This window comes from Cyprinodon tularosa, unplaced genomic scaffold (genome assembly GCF_016077235.1).
Source record: "Cyprinodon tularosa strain WSP-4 unplaced genomic scaffold, ASM1607723v1 ctg150, whole genome shotgun sequence".
NCBI lineage: Eukaryota > Metazoa > Chordata > Actinopteri > Cyprinodontiformes > Cyprinodontidae > Cyprinodon > Cyprinodon tularosa.
The window spans coordinates 953883-977439 of NW_024038332.1; the positions used below are offsets into that span (position 1 = coordinate 953883).

The 23557-nt window shown below is 38.4% G+C and overlaps 2 protein-coding genes across 2 annotated transcripts; both read left to right on the plus strand.

Moving 5' to 3' along the window:
• The first annotated feature begins 1315 nt into the window (after positions 1-1315).
• On the plus strand, positions 1316-15268 carry wdr32 (WD repeat domain 32). Its single transcript, XM_038279487.1, has 7 exons — positions 1316-2003; positions 3593-3706; positions 7045-7242; positions 8196-8398; positions 8963-9040; positions 9122-9267; positions 11162-15268. Exons 1-7 carry the CDS (start codon positions 1546-1548, stop codon positions 11531-11533), a joined length of 1569 nt encoding a protein of 522 aa, XP_038135415.1. The 5' UTR covers positions 1316-1545; the 3' UTR covers positions 11534-15268.
• Positions 15269-20186: 4918 nt separating this feature from the next.
• On the plus strand, positions 20187-22920 carry hhipl2 (HHIP-like 2). Its single transcript, XM_038279508.1, has 2 exons — positions 20187-20609; positions 22543-22920. Exons 1-2 carry the CDS (start codon positions 20244-20246, stop codon positions 22918-22920), a joined length of 744 nt encoding a protein of 247 aa, XP_038135436.1. The 5' UTR covers positions 20187-20243.
• Positions 22921-23557: the final 637 nt, after the last annotated feature.

The following is a 23557-nucleotide window of genomic DNA, read 5'->3' on the forward strand; positions in this document are numbered from 1 at the left end:
TTAAGTCTACATGAAATCTATACCCTACACAGACTAATAAAAAATTATCTGTAAAATTATCTATGTAAACAAACCTCATCACTTAAGAAGGCAGGTGATGCGGACGTCGTGGAAGACATTTTGTCCCGTAACGCTCGCCGTACTGTTGGGGGGGAGAAGCGGTGGGGGGGAGATGTTCATGTTGCTGCGGTCTGCAGTCTGACCACTAGATGTCGCTAAAAGTTACATACTGTAGCTTTAACAGGGTTAAACTTTTTAGAGTTTAATTATTTTCTCCTTAGCTTATCTATGGTGTGATGTGTAATGATAGGGTAATTTGAATTATCTTTCTTGTCTTGTTTTAGGAAACCACACACACACTTACACACGTACCTACCTGGAAATATCTTATGTTCATTTAATCAATTGGAATCCGAAATTGAGTTTGGAATACAGACCAGTTAAAGGATCCTGGCTCATGTCTTCATTCTCCACCTGCTGCACCTTCTCCTAACATCTAGTCCTGATTGAAATCCTGGCCTGAGTAGTGTTCTGGCCAACACTCCCGGTTGAGCAGTGATAAACCCGAACAGTACCTTACAGTCCTATAACTTACAGCAAACTCACCTACAATATATATATATATATATATATATATATATATATATATATATATATATATATATATATATATATATATATATATATATATATATATATATATATATATATATATATTGTTTTTTGTTTTTTTCTTTACTTTAATCATCACATAAACTTGGACTTAAACTTAGCTTTACTTATCCCTTGGGATTTCTTCTCAGGGAAATTCTGGTTTCAGTAGCTTATATAGAGTACAAAGAGTTATTAAAGCAAGATGCCATTAAAGGTATATATATATATATATATAAAAAAGAAATACAATATAAAAAGAGTGTATATTGTACCAAAAGAAAAAAAAAACACAAAAAAGGAAAAAGTTGTATTGTGCTGGAATATGTTTCCCTCAGATATAAAAATAATTGCACAATAGAGAGCTAAGGGGAGACTACAATGTAGTTGCAGAAATGTACTGACCATATATATTAGTGAAAAGTAAACCGACTACACTGTAGTTGACATTGTCAAATTGTCCAAAATACATCCTCAAACCAAAGGGGAAAAACACAGACTTACTTATTTTTCAGTTTTTCCTTTCTACGTTTTAAGTAAAGAGGAAATAAGAGGGCACTGGCCCCTGTTGCCACTGTCTAGAACCGCCCATGCGTTGTGTGAGTCAGCTGTTTAATCTTTCTGTAAAATTCGAGAAGCGCCTTTTATTTTGAAGGGTAATCTGCTGTTTCCGGTCAGATTGGCGCTGGTCTCCGTCGCTTTTATGGGCGGCGAAAAGGTGCTGCTAAATCTGGCAGCTAAATAGGTTTTAACTGTCGCTCCTTTGCAGTTCCAGTCGCCCGTCATGGCACCCTAAATGTTCAATGGACCCCTGCTTGCTAACTGACTGCATCCTGTCTGCGGCTGGCTGTAGGCGCTGACCCCTGGAGACACGAGCCGACCGAAGCCGCCGTGATGAGCTCGGAGCACCAGGGCGACGGTGACGACGCCGACGAGCCGCAGGATAGGCCCGGCAGCACCGGCAAGGAAGTAGACCCTGTCCCCCACCAGTCGGAGGAGGAAGACGTCGCCGCCAGGGAGGTCTGCGCTTCGCCGCCGGAGAGCAGTAGCGATGAACGGCCTAAGCGCAGCGGCTCTCCGCGGCTGGAGGACGGAGGGCGCTGCAGCCCGCCGGCCGCCGCTCCACAAGCTGGCGGCGGTGGGAGCTCCGTTAGCGAGAGCTTCAGGGGGAACAGCCTGTTTTCATGGCTGCAGAGGAGGACTATACGACGGGGGCTGTTCGTGGACCCAGCCAGGGATAACTTCAGAACAATGACCAGCCTGTACTGCTCCATGAACCCGGCCGTGGAGTCAGTTAATCTGAGCTCTCAGACCCACGGAGCTGTGTTCAACCTGGAGTACTCGCCGGACGGGTGAGTACTCCGATCTTTGGGACATCAATGTTAACACTAATTGTATGCAAAGTTACCTTTACCTGCATGATTAGTGCAGCAGCTTATGATCACAGCCAGGGTTGGAGCAGACAGCAGATGAAGGACCTAAATCCTGCAGCCAAATCGGGTCAAGCTGTCTGGTCTGGGTCATGTTTGTTTGTATGTTGCAGCAGTGAGTCCTTCCTGCACAGGGAGAACAATTAACGACTATCAACACAAAATGATCTACTTATTGCATATCATGTGCATGTGTTCAACACTATAGGAAGTCTGTAGTGGCACTGGCTTCAGCCTTATTGGGTCTTATTGTAAGGAAGTCCCCATGGTCATTAAAGCTGTGTGCTCAGCAGAAATCTCCCTCCTTTTTCTTATCTGCTGGATTTTAAAATCTCCAATATTTTCATGCTGGCATAAAGGCTTCTGTTAAAAGTTTCTCTAACTAATTAATTTTAAATGGGTCATTTGTTTTATGCTTTCTGTTGTTCACTTTTATTCCCTGTTTTAGTAATATTGCTTGATCAAACCCCTTTCTAACAATCTACAGTATAAAAAAGGTAATAACAGACACAGGTCTTCTGGTCATCAGCTGTCCTTTATTAGTGTGTAGGTCATAACTTAAGGACATTTTTTGCTTTTAATAGTATGAATGTAAACAAAATTCAGTGTATAAATGCTTATAAGCTATACTCATCAGCAGTAACAGGAATATATGCATGAAATTGATCTCTCTGTGTGTTGAATTTATATTATGAGTTTCTCTTTTTATGTTTTAGCTACTGAGAGTAATAAGCCTGTCCATGATATTTTAACAGGGATGCTTCTGGACTTGAAATGCAAACAAAAAATCTTTCCCAGTTTTTTAAATAAGTAAAAAAAATAAATAAATTCTGATGCACTTTAATGCTTGTTCTAGTTTTTGACTAGAGACTCTTAGAGATTCACTTCCATACACAAGGCTCATATTCTTATCTTCAGCTACCACAGTATACATGTCAGATTAAATAATACTACTTTTACTTCACCGATAGTATCTAGGTGATACTTTATTGTATATCTTGTACCATGTCCATTGGTTGTGCTGTTCTCTTGTACATCTCTTTGCAGGTGATGAAGCAGACTGAAGATGTTTTATCATTATCTCCCTTTTATCTCCTCTTTCTTTGATCTTTTCTCCTTTTTTTCCTGTTTTTCCTTTCCTGTTCTACTTGCATTGCAGTCTCCATATAATCTGTAAATTCCCTGCATAATTATAATATAGCTATTTATATGCATAAATCAGGCGGAACACTATGGCAATAGCCGTACTGCTCCACTTGTGAAAGTAAAATCTGTTGGGCTGTTTTTAGCATCAAGATCATTATTCTTATTGCCACATTGCCAGATAGGACACTTTAAAAAGAAGAAGAAGAAAAACAAGGCTCATCATAGTTTTTGTACGTTTTATGTACTATTATAAAGAGCTTAGGGGTGTTTTTTTCCTTACGGCTTTACAGTTTTAATTTTACAGGATTCACCCACTTCCTTTCTTTTGTCCAGAGAGTCTGTATTTATTTTTGCTCTCTGCTCAGGTCTGTGCTGACTGTGGCCTGTGAGCAGACTGAGGTCCTCCTGTTTGACCCCATCTCATCCAGACACATCAAAACCCTCACAGAAGCCCACGAGGATTGCGTCAACAACATAAGGTGCATTTCTCACATTTAACATCAGACACCTAGGGTTTCTGAAGCCGATATTTGCCAGCCTGATTAACCAGACTAAATGTGTGATTAAATATGTAATTTAGTCTGGCCCCGATGAATGAGACGTCGGAAGATTGTTGATGAGAACAACCCGTTGTCTTTTAAACCATGTCTGTTCGTATTGGCCAACGCTCTGACCAATGAGTGCAACTGACTGTGATGTAATAAGGGCGTCAGAAAACTGGTGGGGGAGTGTAAACAAACAGCCTGTCCGTAAAACAGCAGCGTAGAGCCTCTTTCTGCTCTTGTTTCAACCAAAACCCTTCCTAAACTAATCCTTCCAAAACTGATTCCAAAGCTGAGTCAAATAAGAACTGTTCAATAGTTGTTTCCATCTGCCGTGTTTTGGTTTCTCCAGCGTCGTCGTCACGCCCTCCAAACCCCACCTGCTTTGTGTCCAAAAAAATTCAAACATATCTCTGCGTTCTGATTGGCCCGCCTGTTCTAGGGCCTGGGGCATTGATTGAGGCTAGACCACTCGCAGGCAAAAATGATATAGGCCGCTGGAGGGTGGGGATATTTTACTAGGCTAGCCGAGGGTCGTAAGTGAAAAAGTGTCTACAAAGTGTATGAGAAGAAAAGCCTCAGAAGAGAGAAACAAGGCCAGAGTGTTTTTGTTTTTTCACGAGATCGCGTACACTGAAAGCAGAGGTCGGGCTTCCCACCGAAGCCTCGGTTGCAGAGTTTCTACTCGACAGGTAAAGTTTGGGATACTATCTGAAATCCATTTCACATCACTACTAGTAAAGGTTATCTACCTCTATATTGTAACTTTCCAGGGAAGATAAGTTTATTTATTTTGTAATTTGCATCATTAGTAGGTATACGGTGGCCAAAGATTCTTATTTACCCCGCATGTCCAAAATTCCACTTCAGCACACACACATGACACAAGTCACAATTTTTTTTAATGTACCAGTAGTCTTATTTGCAGGGAAACTTTTTATATATAAATATAGGTGAGGTGAATGACCGTTTTATCATTGCGTCCCCAATCATGCTGAAGGAGAGATGGGCTTGTGCATGCTCTCACAGGCGTCTAATAATTAGGGCGACAGTGGCGTTGGATGGAGGAGTTTGCCCTGTAATCGAAGGGTTGACGGTTCAAGCCCCGACTCCGACTTTAATTGTCGTTGTGTCCTTGGGCAAGACACTTCACCTGCATTGTCTACTGATGGTGGTCAGAGGGCCCGGTGGCGCCAGTGTACGGCAGCCTCGCTTCTGTCAGTGAGCCCCAGGGCAGCTGTGGCTACAATGTAGCTTGCCACCATCAGTGTGTGAGTGTGTGTGTGAATGGGTGAATGAATGTAGTGTAAAGCGCTTTGGTCAAGTCTCCTAACTTGAATAAATGCGCTATATAAGTACATGCCATTTACCATTTACCATTTAATAAGTGTTCCCTCCTGGGAGCGGCTACAGGGTTGTGCATGTGCACTATACCTTTAAATTCAGTTTAGTTGACTTGAACTGAGTTAAGTTATGTGAATTAAACTGATTTGAGTTTATTTTAAAAGCAAAAGCAGATGAGAAAATTATGAAACAATACAAAAGTACAAAGTTATGAGAATTTTGTTTTTAGATGACAATCACAACCATAAGTAAAACAGTAAATTAGTGATTTTTTGTATCCTTCACCCTATGGCTCTCTGTGGAAACTTTTATTCAGGTTCAAATATGTTTCCTTTAAACATTTTTCCTATACTTAGCCTTTGTTTATACTTCCTAATTCTATACTTATTAATCAATTTGACTGTATGATCTGGTTGAACTGTAAAGTGCCTTGAGATGACTTGTGTATGACTTGTGCTGTATAAATAAACTGAATTGAATTGAATTGAATTGTTTACAGAGTTAATCATCGAAATCCAGAGCGGGTTGAATCTTGGTGCCAAAATTATGCCATATATGTTGAGCAAAAGAACACGAAATGCAAAGTTTGTCTGAAAACTGTTGGGACTACCCAACTTAATACATCCAACCTCCACCACCTACAGCACAACCACACTGTTGAGTGTGAAGATGTGCAAAAGGCTCCATCAACTTTGCGCAAAATTGTTTGCAAGAGGAAACATTTTTCTCCTTTTTAATGAGATTTTGTTGAATGTTTAAACCTGTTTGGGTTCAAGACTCTTTAATATTTAATTTAAAGTAACATGTAATTTGATTTATTCAATAAATACTTTATAAATAGATCAGTTGCATTTCCTGCACATGTATTTATTTCTGATAGAGGAGCTGGAGCTTTTATCGTCCAATTTATCTTGATATTTATTTGAGGTCATATCGCCCGGCCCTAGTTGAGGGCCCCTTGGTGCCTGCAAGCATCGAGTTGGTGACCCCTAATCTAAACCAATGTGGGGACTATTGACAACACTTTCAGCCAATCAGAGCCAGTGAAAGCAGATTATCTTGGTCAGTTACCTAGATGATTGGCTTGTGGAGGATTCCTCTTGGTCCTAAAGACCTGTATTTACACCCAAAGATTTTTTTGTTCTGTGCTGTGATGGAGCACAGATATAGTTTTCAGGGAAAAACAGCAAATATATATTTTTAGAATTAGTTTCTGGCTGAGTGGTTTCATCTGTCGCTTTTTTTTTTTTGCTTGTACCTCTACACCGTCCCTGCTTTCATTTGATATGTATTGCTGGTTGATGCATGATTGTGGCTGTGGAAACATAAATGTTGATAGGTTGCTGTTCTGCCGTACATTTACCTTTTCCATCTTTTATTTTATTTGTATATAACATGGTTGTGTTTTGCACATTTTAAAAAGGTTTGTGTTGGCTTGCAACCTGCTGAGGATTTTGCAGTTTAATTTAATTTGATTGCTGCATTATCTCCCATTAATGCATCCTTTATCACTGTTGTTGAGTAACAATAACGAACACATCTACAAACAGCAGTCATGTATAAACACTTGAAATAAGAGAATAGATTAAAACTTTGAATTACCTTAGGAAAAGAGTTATTTAACAAAAATGATTTTTAAGAAATGTAAAAACTAACCTACTTCTGGTCTGGTATGTATAGTGAAAAGGTTTTTCACCATTTTATTTTTATTTTTTCACATCACATTTTTTTTTTTCTTATCATTTCAACCTTTTGTTTAATACTTTACTAATACTTATACTTTATACATAATATTTTTTAATTTTCATTTTAAATTTATGGTCTCAAATAATTTTTGCAGTGCTTGCTGCATCTGAAGATATTTTAATGTGCTCTATAAATTAATAAATGATTAAAGTAGAATTGAGGATTTATCCCTTTCTGTTCTAAAGGTTTCTGGACAATCGCCTGTTTGCCACCTGCTCTGACGACACCACCATTGCGTTATGGGACCTTCGCAAGCTGAACTCGAAGGTGTGCTCCTTGCACGGGCACGCCAGCTGGGTGAAGAACATCGAGTACGACACCAACACTCGTCTCTTGGTCACCTCTGGCTTTGATGGCAACGTCATCACGTGGGACACCAACAGGTTGGTTGCGATTACATCTTGCAGTGGTTTGGATTTATGTCCAATTTGGTTTGCATTATAAAGATAAACTTTTAGCCCATTTTTCCACCTTCATTTTGGGATTTAAAGTAATTGTAAAAATATAAAGATGAAGAACTTTTTCTCATCTTTTTTCATTTATATATTATTTAAACTAAAAAAAAAATCTGAAAAGTCTGGCATTCCTTTGAGTTTAACACCCCTTAGTCAAAGAATTTGATGATGAAGTTTATTTAATTTCATTTAGTCAAGTCATGCAATCAGAATTTAACATATCTTTAGAGCAAACTGTGAATTTTTAGGTAACCATCCTATCTTTAAGGCAGTGATTCCCACTGTTCATGCTTTGCTTTAAACGAAAGCGACAGGTCACCTGCAGTACACAGTATTGGAATAAAACACATTCTCCTTAAAATAAAAAAACTTCTACGTGTAACAATTTTAAGATTAGACATTAGTTTTACCCTGTAACAAAAGTCAGCAATGTCATCTGTGTATTTTTATCCACTTTATTTCTGTCATTATCATTTTTATCCTGAAATTATACAAAGTCCCCCCTAGAGGGCGCACCCCTATAAAGTTTTGGAACCTCTTCGGTAAACAATACCTAAATACCCCTACAATAAATGTTGGGAAAAAGCCTAACAGTGAAATTAAAATGACATGATTTTATGCTAAATGGAACTATAATTGCATTTAGTTATATCCTTGTGATTAGTGTTGGTATTGTTTGGATTTCAACTCTTCTGGGGTTTTTTTTTGCTCGTTCGGTAATCTATAACCCAAAGTCATTAAGGAATATTTTTTAAGTGGAATCACTATTGTCTCAAAATTTCTGATTTAAAGGAGATCAGACCAAGCAAAAATCCTTTTCAAGCCTCGGGTGGTAGCAGTGTCACTGTTTTGTTAAAGGTAATAATTTTCCTCTCTTGCAGGTTTACTGAGGACGGCTGCCCACACAAGAAGTTCTTCCACACTCGCTATCTGATGAGGATGCGTCTGACACCCGACTGTTCCAAGATGCTCATCTCTACTTCCTCAGGGTACCTACTCATCCTTCATGACCTGGACCTGACCCAGTCCCTGGAGGTGGGCAGTTACCGCATGCTGCGTGCCAGACGGACCCCCCTCAGTTCAGGTCAGAACCAAGGCTATGGAGTCAATTTGAAAAAGTTCTAATTGTAAAAAAGAGTTATTTTTTTTATTATTTTATTTATTTCATGTTATATTTTTTTAATGGAATTTTTTTCAAACCTTATTTCTGAAATCTTTTTTGCAGAAGAAATCTTTCATTAAAATTTTTCACATTCTTTTCACTTCAAGTCCAAGACGACTACTCTCTCTTGACCAATAAAATATTGTTTCTAACTTATATGCTGACCAATAGAAATGCCTCTTTGCTCCTCACTCCAGAGGCCAGCCTGCTCTCAGAAGTTAAGAGAATTTGATCTGGAAAAAATGATAGGAGAAATCTAAAAATATAAAATCTATTGGTAAAGAAAACAGTAATGCCCCTAACAAACTTTCTTCCTACTTTTTTGCGTAAGGAATTTTTCTAAGTTTTATTTGTGAATTGCATTACTTTTTTAAATTGACAAAACATGTTTTTTGCTTTCAACAATAATGGAACAACATAAAAAAGTGCAACCAAATATCTATATATAGCAGGAAATGATTTTTAAAAGACAATGTGTTTTCATAGATGGAGGAACGTCAGCATCTAGGTCAACTGCGGCGCCACGACAGGGACATGACTCCAAGATTCATCCTCACAGAGAAGGTCTGGGATGATCTCAGTAGGATGCTGATTGTATGGTGCCAAGTTAGCCTCCTGACTGAAACTAACTTCCTTTCCTCTCAGGTCTCTCCCCAAGGAACAGCCTGGAAGTTTTAACCCCCGAGATCCCAGGAGAGAAGGACCGAGGGAACTGCATCACATCCCTGCAGCTTCATCCGAAGGGCTGGGCCACGCTCATCCGGTGCTCCAGCAACATGGATGACCAGGAGGTGAGGAGCCTATTACTGCAGGTTTTCAAAAGATCCAAAGGAGAAGCTATAGTTGTTGCTTAGTTTTGTGCATTAATGTTAAATCCTTTTTTTTATTACATAATATATACAGTAACTGATCTAATTTATGAAATCACTAATAGACACACATATATAAATATATGCCTAAGATCTTTAGGTGGGGAGTTTATGATGGAAAAGTGGAGGACATTATGTTAAACATTTCTAACATGATAGAATAAGACATGGTAGCAACACGTGTGATGGACGGGGAAGCATTGTTGTTTTTGACAGCCATCTTAGATTTAGTCTTAATTTAGTCTTAATTATTATTAGTTTAGTCTTAATTATTATTTGTTTTATGTTGCAAAAAAAAAAAAAAAGAGTTAACCTTTACAATTTGGAATAACAACCAGATTCTTTACCAGACTGAAAGCTCTTACTTAGAGACTAAAATTGCCGGGTATAGAATGCTGCCCTGCAGTTCATCATTGCTGTTGGGCAGAAAACTTTGATTAGTAGAATTCAAATAAACGTTTTTATATATTGATGCCCTACTTTGTAAAAAAAAGTGTGTCACAAAAGCTGTGAAAATAGAAGATCTAGTTCAACACATCATATTAGTTAACAAATCAGACAGACAAGAGAAAAAAAAATGTACAATAAAGGAATGGTTTTAGACATACAAGGTTTTCATCGTAAAGCAAACACTTCCTGATCTATTGTGAATTATGCATTACACACAGATCAATAGAATCTTCATTGCTCAGAAAATAAACAAAGAATAAAAAAAATTTTTTTTTCTTCTTTGGCAATTTTGGTTTTATTTCTAAGAATTTACCCCTTTGTTACTGCTGCTCAGGGGTCAAAGTAGATTTAAATTCACATGGTTTTTATATAAAACAAATTACAGAGAGAACAAACATAATTGCCTTTGTAATGCCATGACAATGCAGACCTAAACTGAATGAATATGCTAACTAAAATGTAAAAATATTTAAAGGAAACTGTTTTAACCTCTTAACATTACTTTCCTCCCTAAAGCCCTATGTCCATAAAACCTGGCTGCCGTAACTTTGTTAAAACAATGTTTTTTCAGGTCACATCCACAGCACATCTGATTAGTTCTGATTCTTTAAAATTGGGCTCTACTCTTTTGCAGACCGACTCAACGCCATATGTACGCTGTATTAGTCAGTCGGACAAAGACAGGTGGATAGACTCAACATTCAGGTTCAAATTACCTGATTTCATCATCTTAATATGATATATTATTACAGATAGGGCTGAAACTAACAATCATTTTTTGAATTGATTAATCATTTATTATTTTTTATTGAGATGGTAAAAGGTGCTTTAAATTAAACTATAGCAGAATTGAAACCAGATGTAGCTAAAATATATTTTTTTCTCTTAAATGCAAAGAGTTTACATCATTTTTATTATATATTATATCATTATCATTTTTTTATTTATTTTAGCCTAATTATAGCTCTAGTTGGGTGGCTTAGCTAACATAACATATTTTAGTCTGTGTACTCCAGTTAACGATTAATGATCACAAAATTAGTTCACTATTAATTGAATTGGTTCAGCTGTATTTACACGTATTTTAAATTGATGATAAAAAAATGTGTTTCTGTTGTGGCCCCCACTTTGAAAAACAGTTTCTAAGCCACAGTAGTTCGGATGTTTCATCTTTTTTATTTCACTATCACTGTCAAAATCTAAAAGGAATAGAGGTTGCCTTGTTTTTGTAGGAAGATTATGCCTGAAAAGTGATCAGAAAAAAGCTGCTGTTGCTCGTTGAACAGAAACTCTTTGAAAAGTTGTGAAATGTGTGATGATATCTTTTATTTCCTGCCTAATTTCTCTCTGTCCTTCCTTCTTCCAGTGGACATGTGTGTACGAATTCCAGGAGGGAGCGCCCACCCGGCCGCTGGTGTCTCCCCGCTGTTCCTTACGCCTCACTCACTACATTGAAGAGGCTAATGTTGGGCGGGGCTACATCAAGGAGCTGTGCTTTAGCCCCGACGGACGGCTCATATGCTCCCCCTATGGCTACGGCGTCCGTCTCCTCGCCTTCGACGAGAGCTGCAGTGAGCTGGCCGACTGCTTGCCCGTCCAGACCAGCTGCCTGCGGGAGATCCGCTCCATCTACTCTCACAGCGACGTGGTGCTAACCACCAAGTTCTCCCCGACGCACTGCCAGCTGGCCTCAGGCTGCCTCAGCGGCCGTGTGGCGCTGTACCAGCCCAAGTTTTAGCATCTAGGCTTATTGAAAAACAGAGCGCTGCAGACCTGGGTGAAGACGTACCTAAGAGAAAGTCTGGAAATATATCAAGGAAGCATTTTCCCGATGCTAACACTGACGAATACATTTCTACAAGACATCTGCAGTGGCCCTTTATATCATTTCGGTCTCACTGCAGATATTTAATGACACTAATATTCTGTTTAGTACAATTCTGCGTACCAGTTATATCAACACAATCCAAAAAGAGAAGATATTTGGACTAGAGATGTACACACCTGCTATAAAAGTCTGAAAAAATGAAGCTAACTAGAGACGCACCGATCAGATTTTAATTGCAGATTTATGACCTCTACTTTTTTATGTAGAGCTTTCACCTGTAGATACCTGCTTCATTCATTTCCGGTTCTCTTAAAAACTTAAAAAATACAATAACAGGTTTTAAATTATTCTTCATTCTTTTTTCATTATGTTAGCTGTTATTTATTATTCACATTAGGAGCAGAAAGTGTTGCACCGCATGTTTTTGTAGAACAAGGTTATGCTATTTAAAATCTAAGACAAAATCTTTTCCATTACACTTTAAACTATCGTTAGCATCTTAGGTAATTAATTAGCATGAATAGCATTTATAAAACAGCCTTCTCCAATTTTGATGAGTTGTCATTTAATATTTCATGACACGTAAGATCAAAATAGATTTTAATGTAATTTAATTTCCCTCCTTGCTTTCCTGTACCCCATATAAACCTCAGAAATTTCTCAACATGGTGTAGAAAATTGTTTCCTTTGTTAGAGCTTCTGGCTTAATGTAAAACGCTTAACTTTGATTCTTCACTCAGTATTAGCCTTGACACCGAAGAGTGTTGTTGTCAGGTAGCATTATGGTACATTCAGTGACTGGAAAAAATGGTTGGATGTTTGAGTTTCCGTGCAGCTGGACGTCTGTCTGAAGCTAAATAGAAAACATGGGGTTCTTTTACCAGACGTGCTCCAGTACATAAATGAAGACCCAGGTCTGCAGCGGTTAAAACGGGCTGTGTTCGTTTAGGTGCTAGCTGTCAAACAGGCAGCCATTGGCTGGGGTAACAGAGGAAAAGACTGATGCTTCTGAGGTTGGACACTTTGAGCCTCATTAGCCCTGAATTTGAAATAATAAGACAAAAGGAAACCTCACAGGGTGGGGAAAAAAACAACAAGAAACTGTATTTTGGTTAAACTTTCCTCCAGGCTGAGCAGAAGTTTGATGCAACTTGACATCAGGCAAGGACAAAGTATGGGCTGTTTGTTGCTCATTTTGTTACAGCGGATTCATTTTTGGCTCTTTAACAGGAGGAACACCCAGTTTTTTGTTTTTTTTGTTTGTTTTTATTGAGACTCTGAACATCCAGATGTTGCCATCTCAGGAGGACAACAGTAACGATGCAAAATATCAAGTAGAGAATCCTGGAACAAACGAGCTTGTTGTTTTTACTTGACTTCCTGCGCTGCGCCTTGTGCCGCTCTCTGCTGCCTCACTCATGCCTTCGCCACAGGTGCTGCTTCTCTGCTCACACAATCTGAACTTCATGGACCTACCTTCCCTCACCTGCCTTCTGCTTTTCTTTTTTGCTCCCAACCTGATCTCTGACCTCTTTCCATGTCCAGTTCCTCTGCAGTTTTTAGTTCACTTGGTGTGTAAATGTCAGCACTGATTGTTGTCACTTTCTGGCCTTTGAAGCTACTCAGTTTTCCCCACAGGCGATGGTTTTATCTGACATCTCTAAACGAAAACATCCAGCCACTTGAGTATTAATTCAGAGGATGGTACTGGTAACTATTTTTATAGAACATAGGAGCTCCTATTCACTCATCTCCAGAATAATAGTTTACATAGTTTTTACCAGAATAATTCAAACTGAAAAAATTTGTGTTGTTCCTGAAACTGTTAGTGCAGTTGGAATCTGATCAGCGTCACCAAGTTTTCAGTTTTTATTAGTTTTCAGCCACCTCTGGAGCTTTGTGAAACATTTGTTCAAAGCCTCAAAATGAATTATATCTTTGAGGATTAGATAAAATAACCACCCAATGTGAATAAATGGGTTATTAAAAGCCTCAGTAGCACAAATATCAGTGGCCCTACTTTACAACCATAATTTTCTTCAAAAATATATCCCATCTAAATTTATCTGGGGATCTTTCCTTTGATCCCGTATTCCAACTCAACCCTCAGGTTTTCTGCGTAGTTTAAATCCTGAATGTTTGAGTTTACTCCCAAAGGCTACTGGATTATAAATTAAAATCTGATATCACAAAGAGTCATTAAACCCTTTAACATGATTCCCTTGCTGTTTGATAGAGAAATGGGCCCACAGCATTATAGGTCCTCCACTTTACTTGATTCTTTGTTTCGCATTAAACCCATCTGTTTTGCCATTGCCTGAAAATATTCCTCGTAGTCTCATTTTACAAAATCACAGGGTTCCAGTTAAAGTCCCAGTACCACCTCCATAAGTTCACATCAGTGACAAGTGGAAGAACTTATTTTCTGGTATCACTTTGAGATGTCTTCTAATGGTTGCCATGGAGACCTAATGCCCTAAAAAAATATCAGTATGAAAGTGCAGCTTTTACCTCCCTAACCACAGAGCTCTGTTCTGGTTGGATAAAAGATGTGGCTTCTGTGTCACGTATTTGTTGGACCTACCAACAGTTGTGCCATTTAAGATTTTCTTTTTTTTTTTGCTCTTATTTCTGTAGAGAGATGCATCTGCTCCACCACCCTCTGGAATCAAAACTATTATTGCAACTAATTCTTTCTTTGCATAACAGAAAGAATTGATAGAATATCTTCTGTGGTCTGATGGGTGGTCCACAATGTAACACAACCACCGTACTGAATGACTGAAAGAGACATTAGAACGTGGCTACGTGAACGTGAACTCCTGCTATGCACAGCAGCCTTTCTGATGGTTCTTCTTTGTTATCTATGCTCAGCTGTCTGTTGCCAAAATAGGATTTTATTGATTAATGAGTTTGAGCTGAGGACTAAGAAAACGGTTATGATTTATTTAAAAGAAGATCTATTTAAACAGACTTCACTTTTTTTCTGTAAACATAATTGTTTCTGTTTGCTGAAGGTGGCGCTGTTGCTCAGTTTATTTCTGACTGTAAAACTACAGTATGTGTTTACAGTGGCTTTTTGCTTCTCTGCTGTGTGTGAACCGGGCATCTGCTAACTAAGCAGTGACTAATATCCCTGCTGAGAGTATCAGAGGTGGGTTAAATTTCTAGCTCAGAAGTTACTCCTTGAACTGTCCAAGCAGCATTATTTGTGTCCATCATACCTCGGTTAACCGTGTTTGTAACCAGCAGCTCGCTTTCAGCTCACTCAGTCTTTTTGCTTTTACCTACATGAACCTGATCCCTCCCACCTAAACGCAGACATGGACATCTTTCGCCACGTTCATTGTGGCCAACTGAGCCGAGCGTGAAGGGATGCTGTATATTCTCTGCTGCTTCTACTTCAGCTACACTTAACAGCTCTTTGAAGTGTCTTATCCACTATTTTCACTCCATATATTTAAGAGAAAGAGGAGAAAACTGGGTTGTTTGGTGTGTTTTTTGGATACCCTCCTTTCTTAATTTTAACGTGTATTTAGTCATGAATTTCATGAATGTTCACACTATTACCTTTTTTTTATGTATGCACCATAAAGTGAATACACCTGAAGGATGGGTAGAGAAAATAAAACACGTTTAAATGTTCAAAGTTGTTTCCATCATTACTGTTGCCGACTAAGCAAGTAATTTAGGATTTACACTTAAATATTATTTATTAGTGAATAAAAGAAGAGACTATTTTTGCACAAGATTATTTTTGCAGTGCCGACTGCCCACAAATTAGATCCAGATTATTTCTAAGCGAAAACATCACAATTAAAATACAGGGAGCTGCAACCTATTGTTCAAAGAGTGATGTTTGCTCTCAGTTCAGCTTAACCAAACAACTTTAGAGCCACAATTTAATGAATTAACCTTTTGAATAATAAAAATCATAATCATAATCATAATGAATGTCCACTTCAATGTTTGAAAAGAAACATTTTTTTTTTTCATCTTAATGTTTTACTATTGGAAAAAATAAGATGCAGGAATTAAACATGCAAAGTTTTTGAGCCTGATGACAAGAAAAACTATATAACTGATACTTTTGATATCTCTTTTGTAGAAGTTAAAGAAAACTGCTGATATCTGCATTTAAAAATATATCTAGTTTGTTTTTTTGTGTGCTTTTAGCCAATATCATAAAGACTCAGTAAGACTATACTTGATCCAAATAGCCTCCTGTGGCTCCTGATCCCTGCTATAAGGTATAAAGATGGGCTTCAGCTAACAGTGGTTTTTAGTGATGGCGTTGATATCTTATTCGGACAAGTAATTAAATAAAAAATGTTTATATTTTGAATGTCCCATGTCCTGTCAGGCAGTTAACAGACCTGTTTGTGAAGCATTACAGCTTTTACTATATTGCTCCACATAACTAAAATAAAACTAAAACCTAATTAAAAGTTATTTCAAATTCATTTGACACAGAGACGGAAGTGGAAAACAAAAAGAACAGAGAGATTACCTAGGTCCCTTTTCCTAAATGCTGGCTGAATGTGATCTGAGTAAAAGGCTGATTTCAGAACAGATTACATAATTCATTGTTAGGTGTGAGCGTGGTTATAAATGTAGCCATTATCTACCATTAGGCAAAACTAGCCAGTTTCATAGGGCCCCCCCAAGTTCCTGGGAGCCCCATAAAACTAATTTTACATGTATTGTTAATACAGTTTTTACTTATTTGTGCATATTAATTATGTTTTTGATATAAATCCTTTGTAAAAATTCCATCAGTACACTTATATTAGGTATGTCTCAGGGGGGCCTTATGTGTCCGCTACATTGGATCAGTCCATTTCCTGCGCATTGCAGGAAGGTCCGAACCAACAGCACCAAACCATTTGAAAACAAACGGCGTAAAGAGCCATGTCTCCAACTAAATGCTTTGTATAACCCTCTAGTGCTTTTATTTCAAAAAAGCACCTAGCGCCAAATCTAGCGACTTTTTTCTGCTACTGGAGACTTTGGCGACAACATAAAAGTATCGAACCTTGCTCTCCGAAGCAAGTAGATGCATAACCCCGCCCCTGCTCTCCTCTCTCTTGTCTGCAGTGATGACTGATGCAGGGCATGCTGTCTGCATGGTGCGCTGCAGCAGAGGGAAAGAACCTTTAAACTTCAAGATTGTAAATGAAATGCACAGGCTTAAAGCTGTTACTAATCTTGCTCAAGGTTACAAAATAATTTACAAAACCATTTTTATGAAAATTAGCTGATGCTTTATATAAATTTATCCCCCTTTCTGCTCCTCCTCTCTCTGCACCGCTTTCTTCTTCATGAGGTTTTTTTTATTGGTTGGCAAACAACTAACAGGGAATTGCTGACAGCAACTTGCACCTTATAGGACAGCCAATAGCAACTTTTCTTGCTGGGGAGTTGGCAACACTGGGAAAAAGAAATTTTGACAAAAAAGGGTTAGGTCTTTAAAAATATAAAAAAAAAAAAACTTATAATTAAATTGAAATGGGTGAGCCTCATTTATGTAATCAAGTAGCAGGATTTATCCTTTGTTTCAGCTGGTCATGAGACAAGGAATTTATTTTTATTTCTCTACAGTGCTTAGTCACCAACTCTGTTCATAACTTTTATGGACAGAATTTCTAGGCGCAACCAAAGTGTTGGGGGGATCTGTTTTGGTGGCCTTAGGATTGCATCTCTGTTATTCGTAGATGATGTGGTTCTATTGCCTTCATCAGGGCGTTATCTACAGCTCTCACTGGAGTGGTTCACAGCCGAATGTGAAGCGGCCGGGATGAGGATCAGTGCCTCCAAATCCGAGACCATGGTCTTAAACTGGAAAAGGGTAGAGTGCCTTCTCCGGGTCGGGGAGGATGTACTGTGCCTAGTGGAGAAGTTTAAGTATCTTGGGGTCTTGATAGCGAATGAGGGGAAGATGGAGCGCAGGGATCGATAGGCGGATTTGTGCGGTGTCTTCTGTGAAGCGTGCCCTGTACCGGTCTGTTGTGGTGAAGAGAGAGCTGAGCCAAAAAGCAAAGCTCTCGATTTACCGGTCGATCTACATTCCTAACCTCATCTATGGTCATCTATGGAGCTTTGGGTCATGACCAAAAGAACGAGATCCCGGATACAAGCAACTGAAATTACTTTTCTCCTTAGTGTTTCTGGCCTCTCCCTTAGAGATAGGGTGAGGAGCTCAGAGTACAGCTGCTGCTCCTCCACATCGAGAAGAGCCAGTTGAGGTGGCTCGGGCATCTGGTTAGGATGCCTCCTGGACGTCTCCCTGGTGAGGTGTTTCAGGCACGTCCCACCGGGAAGAGGCCCAGTAGGAGGCCCAGGGGGAGGCCCAGGTTTCTCTGCTGGCCTGGGAGTGCCTTGGGATTCCTCCAGAGGAGCTGACCCAATTGGCTGGGGAGAGGGACACCTGACCCTCCCTATTGAAGCTGCTACCCCCACGACCCGACCCCGAATAAGCGGAAGAAGATGGATGGATGGATGGAGTGCTTAGTTCTAAAAATTGATGTGAGTCACATGCTTTGAGGCATGATGTTGGCATCGGAATTGGCTGTTATTTATCTTTTTTTTAATACATTAATGTTTTTTATTCCTTTATAAATAACGTAATAAAAGTCTTCTCTCTAACTACCTATAAATAGCGCTGTATTGAGGTACTCTGGTGTTCTCAAAAATAGAAAAAATACTTAGAGACAAAGTCATATAAATCTTTAAACTTCAAGATCAAAACATGCGACAATATTGGCTTCCAGTCTTAATTTTCAAAGTTGTTCATCTGAGAAAAAATTACAAGAAACGCCTTAAATTATGATGTTTTCAGTTAGGAGCACTTCATTATTGAATTGCTGTTGCCAAATCAATGAATGTGGTGTCGAGTCTGGGGACTCTTGAAGGAGTCTTCAGACCTGCAACAAGCTTGATTGCTTAAACCTGGCTTGATGTAGCCGTACCTGTGAGGGCAGGCTTGGCCTTACTGGAATGGATGATTGGGTTGGGTTAACCCTGACTTTATCTATTATTTTGGATTTCTTCATTCGTTTTTTGTGAAGTAGGCCTTCGAAGACACTGCATGGAGTATTTTGGTAATAAGAAGCATTTTTATGACCCACCAGGTAATTTAAACCTCCTAATTGATTTGCACATTGTGCAAAGAATCTCTTCTAAATAATGAAAGATTTTAGCTAATTTCACAGCTACTTGGGCCTTTCTTCCACATATACTTTTTTGTATATTTGATCAAAGAAATACTGTGCAGGCAAAAACCAGCGCTTTAAAATTCCCACTTTATATTACAGCTTATTTCAATATAGGTTCATCTTTATTTTTCAGTTAATCACACTATACCTCATTATAGCAAAACAATTTAATGAGGATGTGGTTCCATGATTGTTCCAAGCAAAGAACATGTTTTGTAGACTTAAAATATACAACCCAGAAATGAAAATACTTTGTTGTGAACAGCGAGATGCATTTCTTTAGGTTTGCATGGACGTTAGCAATACCATTGTGTTGGTCACTGTGTTTGTATTGGGCTTTAAGTTAAATGTGATCTGAGAAGCGCAATTAAAAAGGAATGCAATATGTAAAATTAAATATGAAAAACAGAAATAAAAAAGAAATCACAATATAAAACTATATAATTTATATATATTTAAATAAGTTAAAACATAAAATAGAAAAAAATAAATTTTAAAAGAAAATTTAATATATGAAATTGTATTTAGGAAAAAAAAAACATCTCAGAGATTAGAAAAGTTAAATGTTTTTTTTTTTTCAATTATTACTTTTTTGGTTCCAATTACATTTGTTTCAAATTTAAACATTGAAAAGGGACAATTTTTAATTTACAAAATGTTTTCTTTGCTTGCTATTATAATGATAAAATAAAAATCACTCCATAAAAGAAGGACTTTTGACATTTTTGCAAAAGAGAAATAAAAAACACACTTTGGTATGATCTGATTTTCAGGTACACCATGTTCTTCTATTATCCTAGGGAAATCTTGAAACTCATCCATCCATCCATCCGTCCGTCCATCCATCCATCATTTCTTCTTGAAGGGGGTGAAGCAACATTGTGGAACTAACACCTGACTTGAAGTTATGTTCAATAAGTTCAAACATGCTTAAACAATTTATACACTGGAGCATTAAACGCAGACTCTGCCTGGAGGCATGGATGTGTAACATAATTATAGCTTTTGTTGCCTGAACTTTTTTTTTTCATGCATGCCTCGGCAGCAGGCCCTGCTATAGTGTTTGTGTGTATATGTGTCTGTGTTTCCCCTTTTAGAGCCAGGTCTAATTGTGCGTAAAGCTCTGTCAACTTTACTGCGCTACAGAAACCGAACAAATAAACTGGGAATAACATTTAAATATCATTAATTTTATTTGCATACATACCATTTTTTGGGGTAATTTCATTAAGCAACATTTCAGTCTGACTGGAAACATAAGTGGTCTGTTTAGAAGAAAAAAAAGCAAGTAATGCACATTCTTCTGCGCGCGCGCGCACACGTGCAAGCGCATGCTTTAACAAGGCTTGCTGTCTGTATAAAAGGGAGCCAATGCGACAAGAATCTCTGGAGGTCAGACGGCAAGAATGACAAGTAAACAGAAATATGCCATCCGAACAGGTGGTGCCGTTTGCGCTCTTTTACGCACGGCCACAAGTCGGAATTGTCCAAAGCAGCCACTCGGCGCACCTGAGATCATAATTTTCTTCTTCATCTCAGTGATGTTGTCTTTCACTGTCCAGCCAGCATCAGCTCATCCTCAGTGTCTAGACTTTGCCCCACCTTTCAAACCGCAGTGGCACCTGGAGTTCTGCTCCCAGTATGAGGACTTCGGCTGCTGTGACCAGAGGACGGACAACGTGATCGCGGAGAGATACTGGGACATAATCGAGCTGCTGGAGGCGGCGGGTTATGACTTGTGTGAGGACATGCTGAAGGAAATCATGTGTCAGGTAGGCTTCCCATCTGTGGAAGCAAATCGTTACCATATTTCAAAAGCATTTCTGGAAATGCTTTTTCATTTTCAAACTTTACATTTCAAACTGTATTTTGGTATGTATTTGCTGGGGCACATTTTGAAAAATAAATGTCAAATGTCTTTTTCTTTTTCATTTTAATTAAGTAAAAGGATGAGCAGTGTTAAAGAAGAAAATGAAAATGCAAACAGGAAGATTGATTACTAATTTGATTTATAAGTCAAACGATGCAGCCACATTCCTAAAATGAAAAAGTATTTCTGGAAATGCTTTTTCATTTGAAATATGGTAACAATTTGCTTCCATACCCATCAACTTGTTCTCTTAAACCTTGTTATGAAACAGGTATGGATATATAATGAGGTTGTATACTTGTGTAAATTGGTAAGCCACAATAAACCACAAAATAAATGCAAACTACACATTAAAATCCCACAGATTTGGACAGGAGGTTCTAAACCTCAATCTTTGCATTGAATTCAATTTAATTTAAGGGTTATAATTATACATTTAAGCTGTTCTTTCTCATGCTGGGGTATTATACTACACGATTGTTAAAAAGTATAAAAGATTGTACATTTTTTTCTGCTGCCAACATGAGACACACACAGGCTCAGACATATGCATACACATAAATAAATTCTAATGAGCTAGTTCCACAGATAGCACAGGATTTTTGTAGCCACCCATTAAGTCCTGGCAGAGTTTGTTTAGAATATATGAACATCCTGCTTCATATAAGAGATAAACTCCTTTAAATTGTCTGGCTTTAAAACCCAGATTAAACACTCCACACATTTTTCAAAAGGGTTTATGTTCCAGGTTTTAATGTCACCCTCAATCAAAAAGAATTTTGTACAATGTGTGTGGTTGGAAACCTCCAAATATGTTTGAGTTTCAACCTTCTGTGACATTTAGATTAAAGGCAGACTGATGACATATTCATTTACAGTTGGAATGACCTTCAATGGATGAGAAGGTTCTGACAAGGACATTTCTGCTTGAACCTGGACAAAAATAATTGTGTCCCTGGAAAAGACAAAAAAAATAGTAATGTGACCAAAGGGACATTTCAAATCAGGGTGTCCACTTGCTTTACTGGTGTCTGCAATCTTGTGGCAAATAATATGAAACAAATAATATGAATGTTAACAACAGAGCCAAGAACAACTTCCTAATAGATTAAAAGGTGAACTTCAAGCTCAAGGAACATTAGTGTCAGGTCACTCCATCCATCTTTGTTTGACTTAAAGGGAGCTGACAGAGGAGGACACCACTGTCCTGACTGGAATTTGCCAAACTACATGTTGACAAGCCACAAAGCTTCTGGTAGAAGGTCCTATGGAGAAATTAGACAAAATGGAACTCGATGCCAAGACACATCATCTATATGTTCACTGATGGAAAAATAAAGCATATCATGTAAAGAAAACTGTCCCTACCGTGAAACATGGAGGAGGCTCTGTGATGTTCTGGTGCTGCTTTGCTTTATCTGGTACAGGGTGTCAGTCTTAAGACTATCAAGGGATTCTAGAGAGAAATGTGCTGCCAAGTGTCAGAAAGCTTGGTCTCAGTTGCAGGTCAACATAATAATGACCCCAAAACACACAGCAGAAAACACCCAAGACTTGACTTATGACTTTTTCAGATTCAAGTTATAAATAGTTTTTTTATAAATCTTATTAAATCGAGGGTACCAAAAATGTCCATGTCTGTAATTACAGCTCTAAAAGAAGAGATCGTTTATGCTGATATCTAGTGTATGTAAAGTTCTGAGAAGAACTGTCATTCCTTTAAATTTTGGAGATATTTATCTTTTATCTATTTGCGCCCAACCATGAATCAGAGATTAAATAATTTGTGCTATTTGAGTTGTTCTTATCTCACCAGTTTCCTATTGACCCTCCAGGAGTGCTCCCCTTATGCTGCCCACCTTTATGATGCAGAAGACCCTTACACACCTGTTCGAGACTTGCCTGGACTGTGCTTTGGATATTGCTCTGAATTTCACAGCAAGTGCCGTCATGTGCTCAAGTATCTAACTGAGAACCAGCTCCTACTGGACACCTCTGGGCGGGACATGACCACGTTCTGCAGCCTTATAGATCTATCTGACCAGGACTACTGCTACCCCAACGTTCTGAAGAGCACTGACCTCAACAGCAACCTGGGACAAGTGGTGGAGGACCCCAGAGGGTGTCTCCAGGTATGCTTGACTGAGGTGGCCAATAATCTCAGGAACCCAGTGTTTTGTGATTCACCAGACTTGACCATGCAGAAGAGCTAAAGGCAACTATCAGAGGAGCCTGGGCTCTCATAACACCATGGCAGTGCCACAGAGTGAATCTAGTATCGAGTACTGTCCATGCTCATATCTTTCAATTGGCCAACATTTTTAGAAATCATTTTTGTATTGGTCTTAAGGAATATCCAAATTTTCCGGGTTACTGAATTTAGGGTCGTCATTAGTTGTCAGATAGCAAAAGACTTGCGCACTCATGAATATAGTGCGCAAGTCTCACTTCTGAAATAAAGGACTTAAAATCAAAATGTTCATGACTTGCTAAATTTATGACCAACACCTGTACAGTCATGGCCAAAAGTTTGGATAATGATTCAAATGTTATTTAGAAAGTCTACTGCTTCAGTTTTTATAACGGCAATTTGCATATACTCCAGAATGTTCTAGAGTGATCAGCGTAACAGCAATTAATTGCAAAGTCAATATTTTCCCTAGAAAATGAACTTTACTCCTCAAAACACATTTGAACATCATTGCAGCCCTGCCTTAAACCAGCTAATATTGTTTCAGTGATTGCCCCATTAAAACAGGTGTGGGTGGTGATGAGGACAGGGCTGGTGATCAATCTGTCATGATTAAGTAAGAATGACACCACTGGACACTTTAAAAAGAGACTGGTGCT

Excerpts from the sequence above, each read along its gene's own strand:
- wdr32 (XM_038279487.1), top strand. The coding sequence starts at position 1,546 with ATGAGCTCGGAGCACCAGGGCGACGGTGACGACGCCGACGAGCCGCAG. Across the intron at positions 3,707-7,044 it reads GATTGCGTCAACAACATAAG|GTTTCTGGACAATCGCCTGT; the intron begins GTGCATTTCTCA and ends TCTGTTCTAAAG. Across the intron at positions 9,041-9,121 it reads GATTCATCCTCACAGAGAAG|GTCTCTCCCCAAGGAACAGC; the intron begins GTCTGGGATGAT and ends CTTTCCTCTCAG.
- hhipl2 (XM_038279508.1), top strand. The coding sequence starts at position 20,244 with ATGACAAGTAAACAGAAATATGCCATCCGAACAGGTGGTGCCGTTTGC. Across the intron at positions 20,610-22,542 it reads TGAAGGAAATCATGTGTCAG|GAGTGCTCCCCTTATGCTGC; the intron begins GTAGGCTTCCCA and ends TTGACCCTCCAG.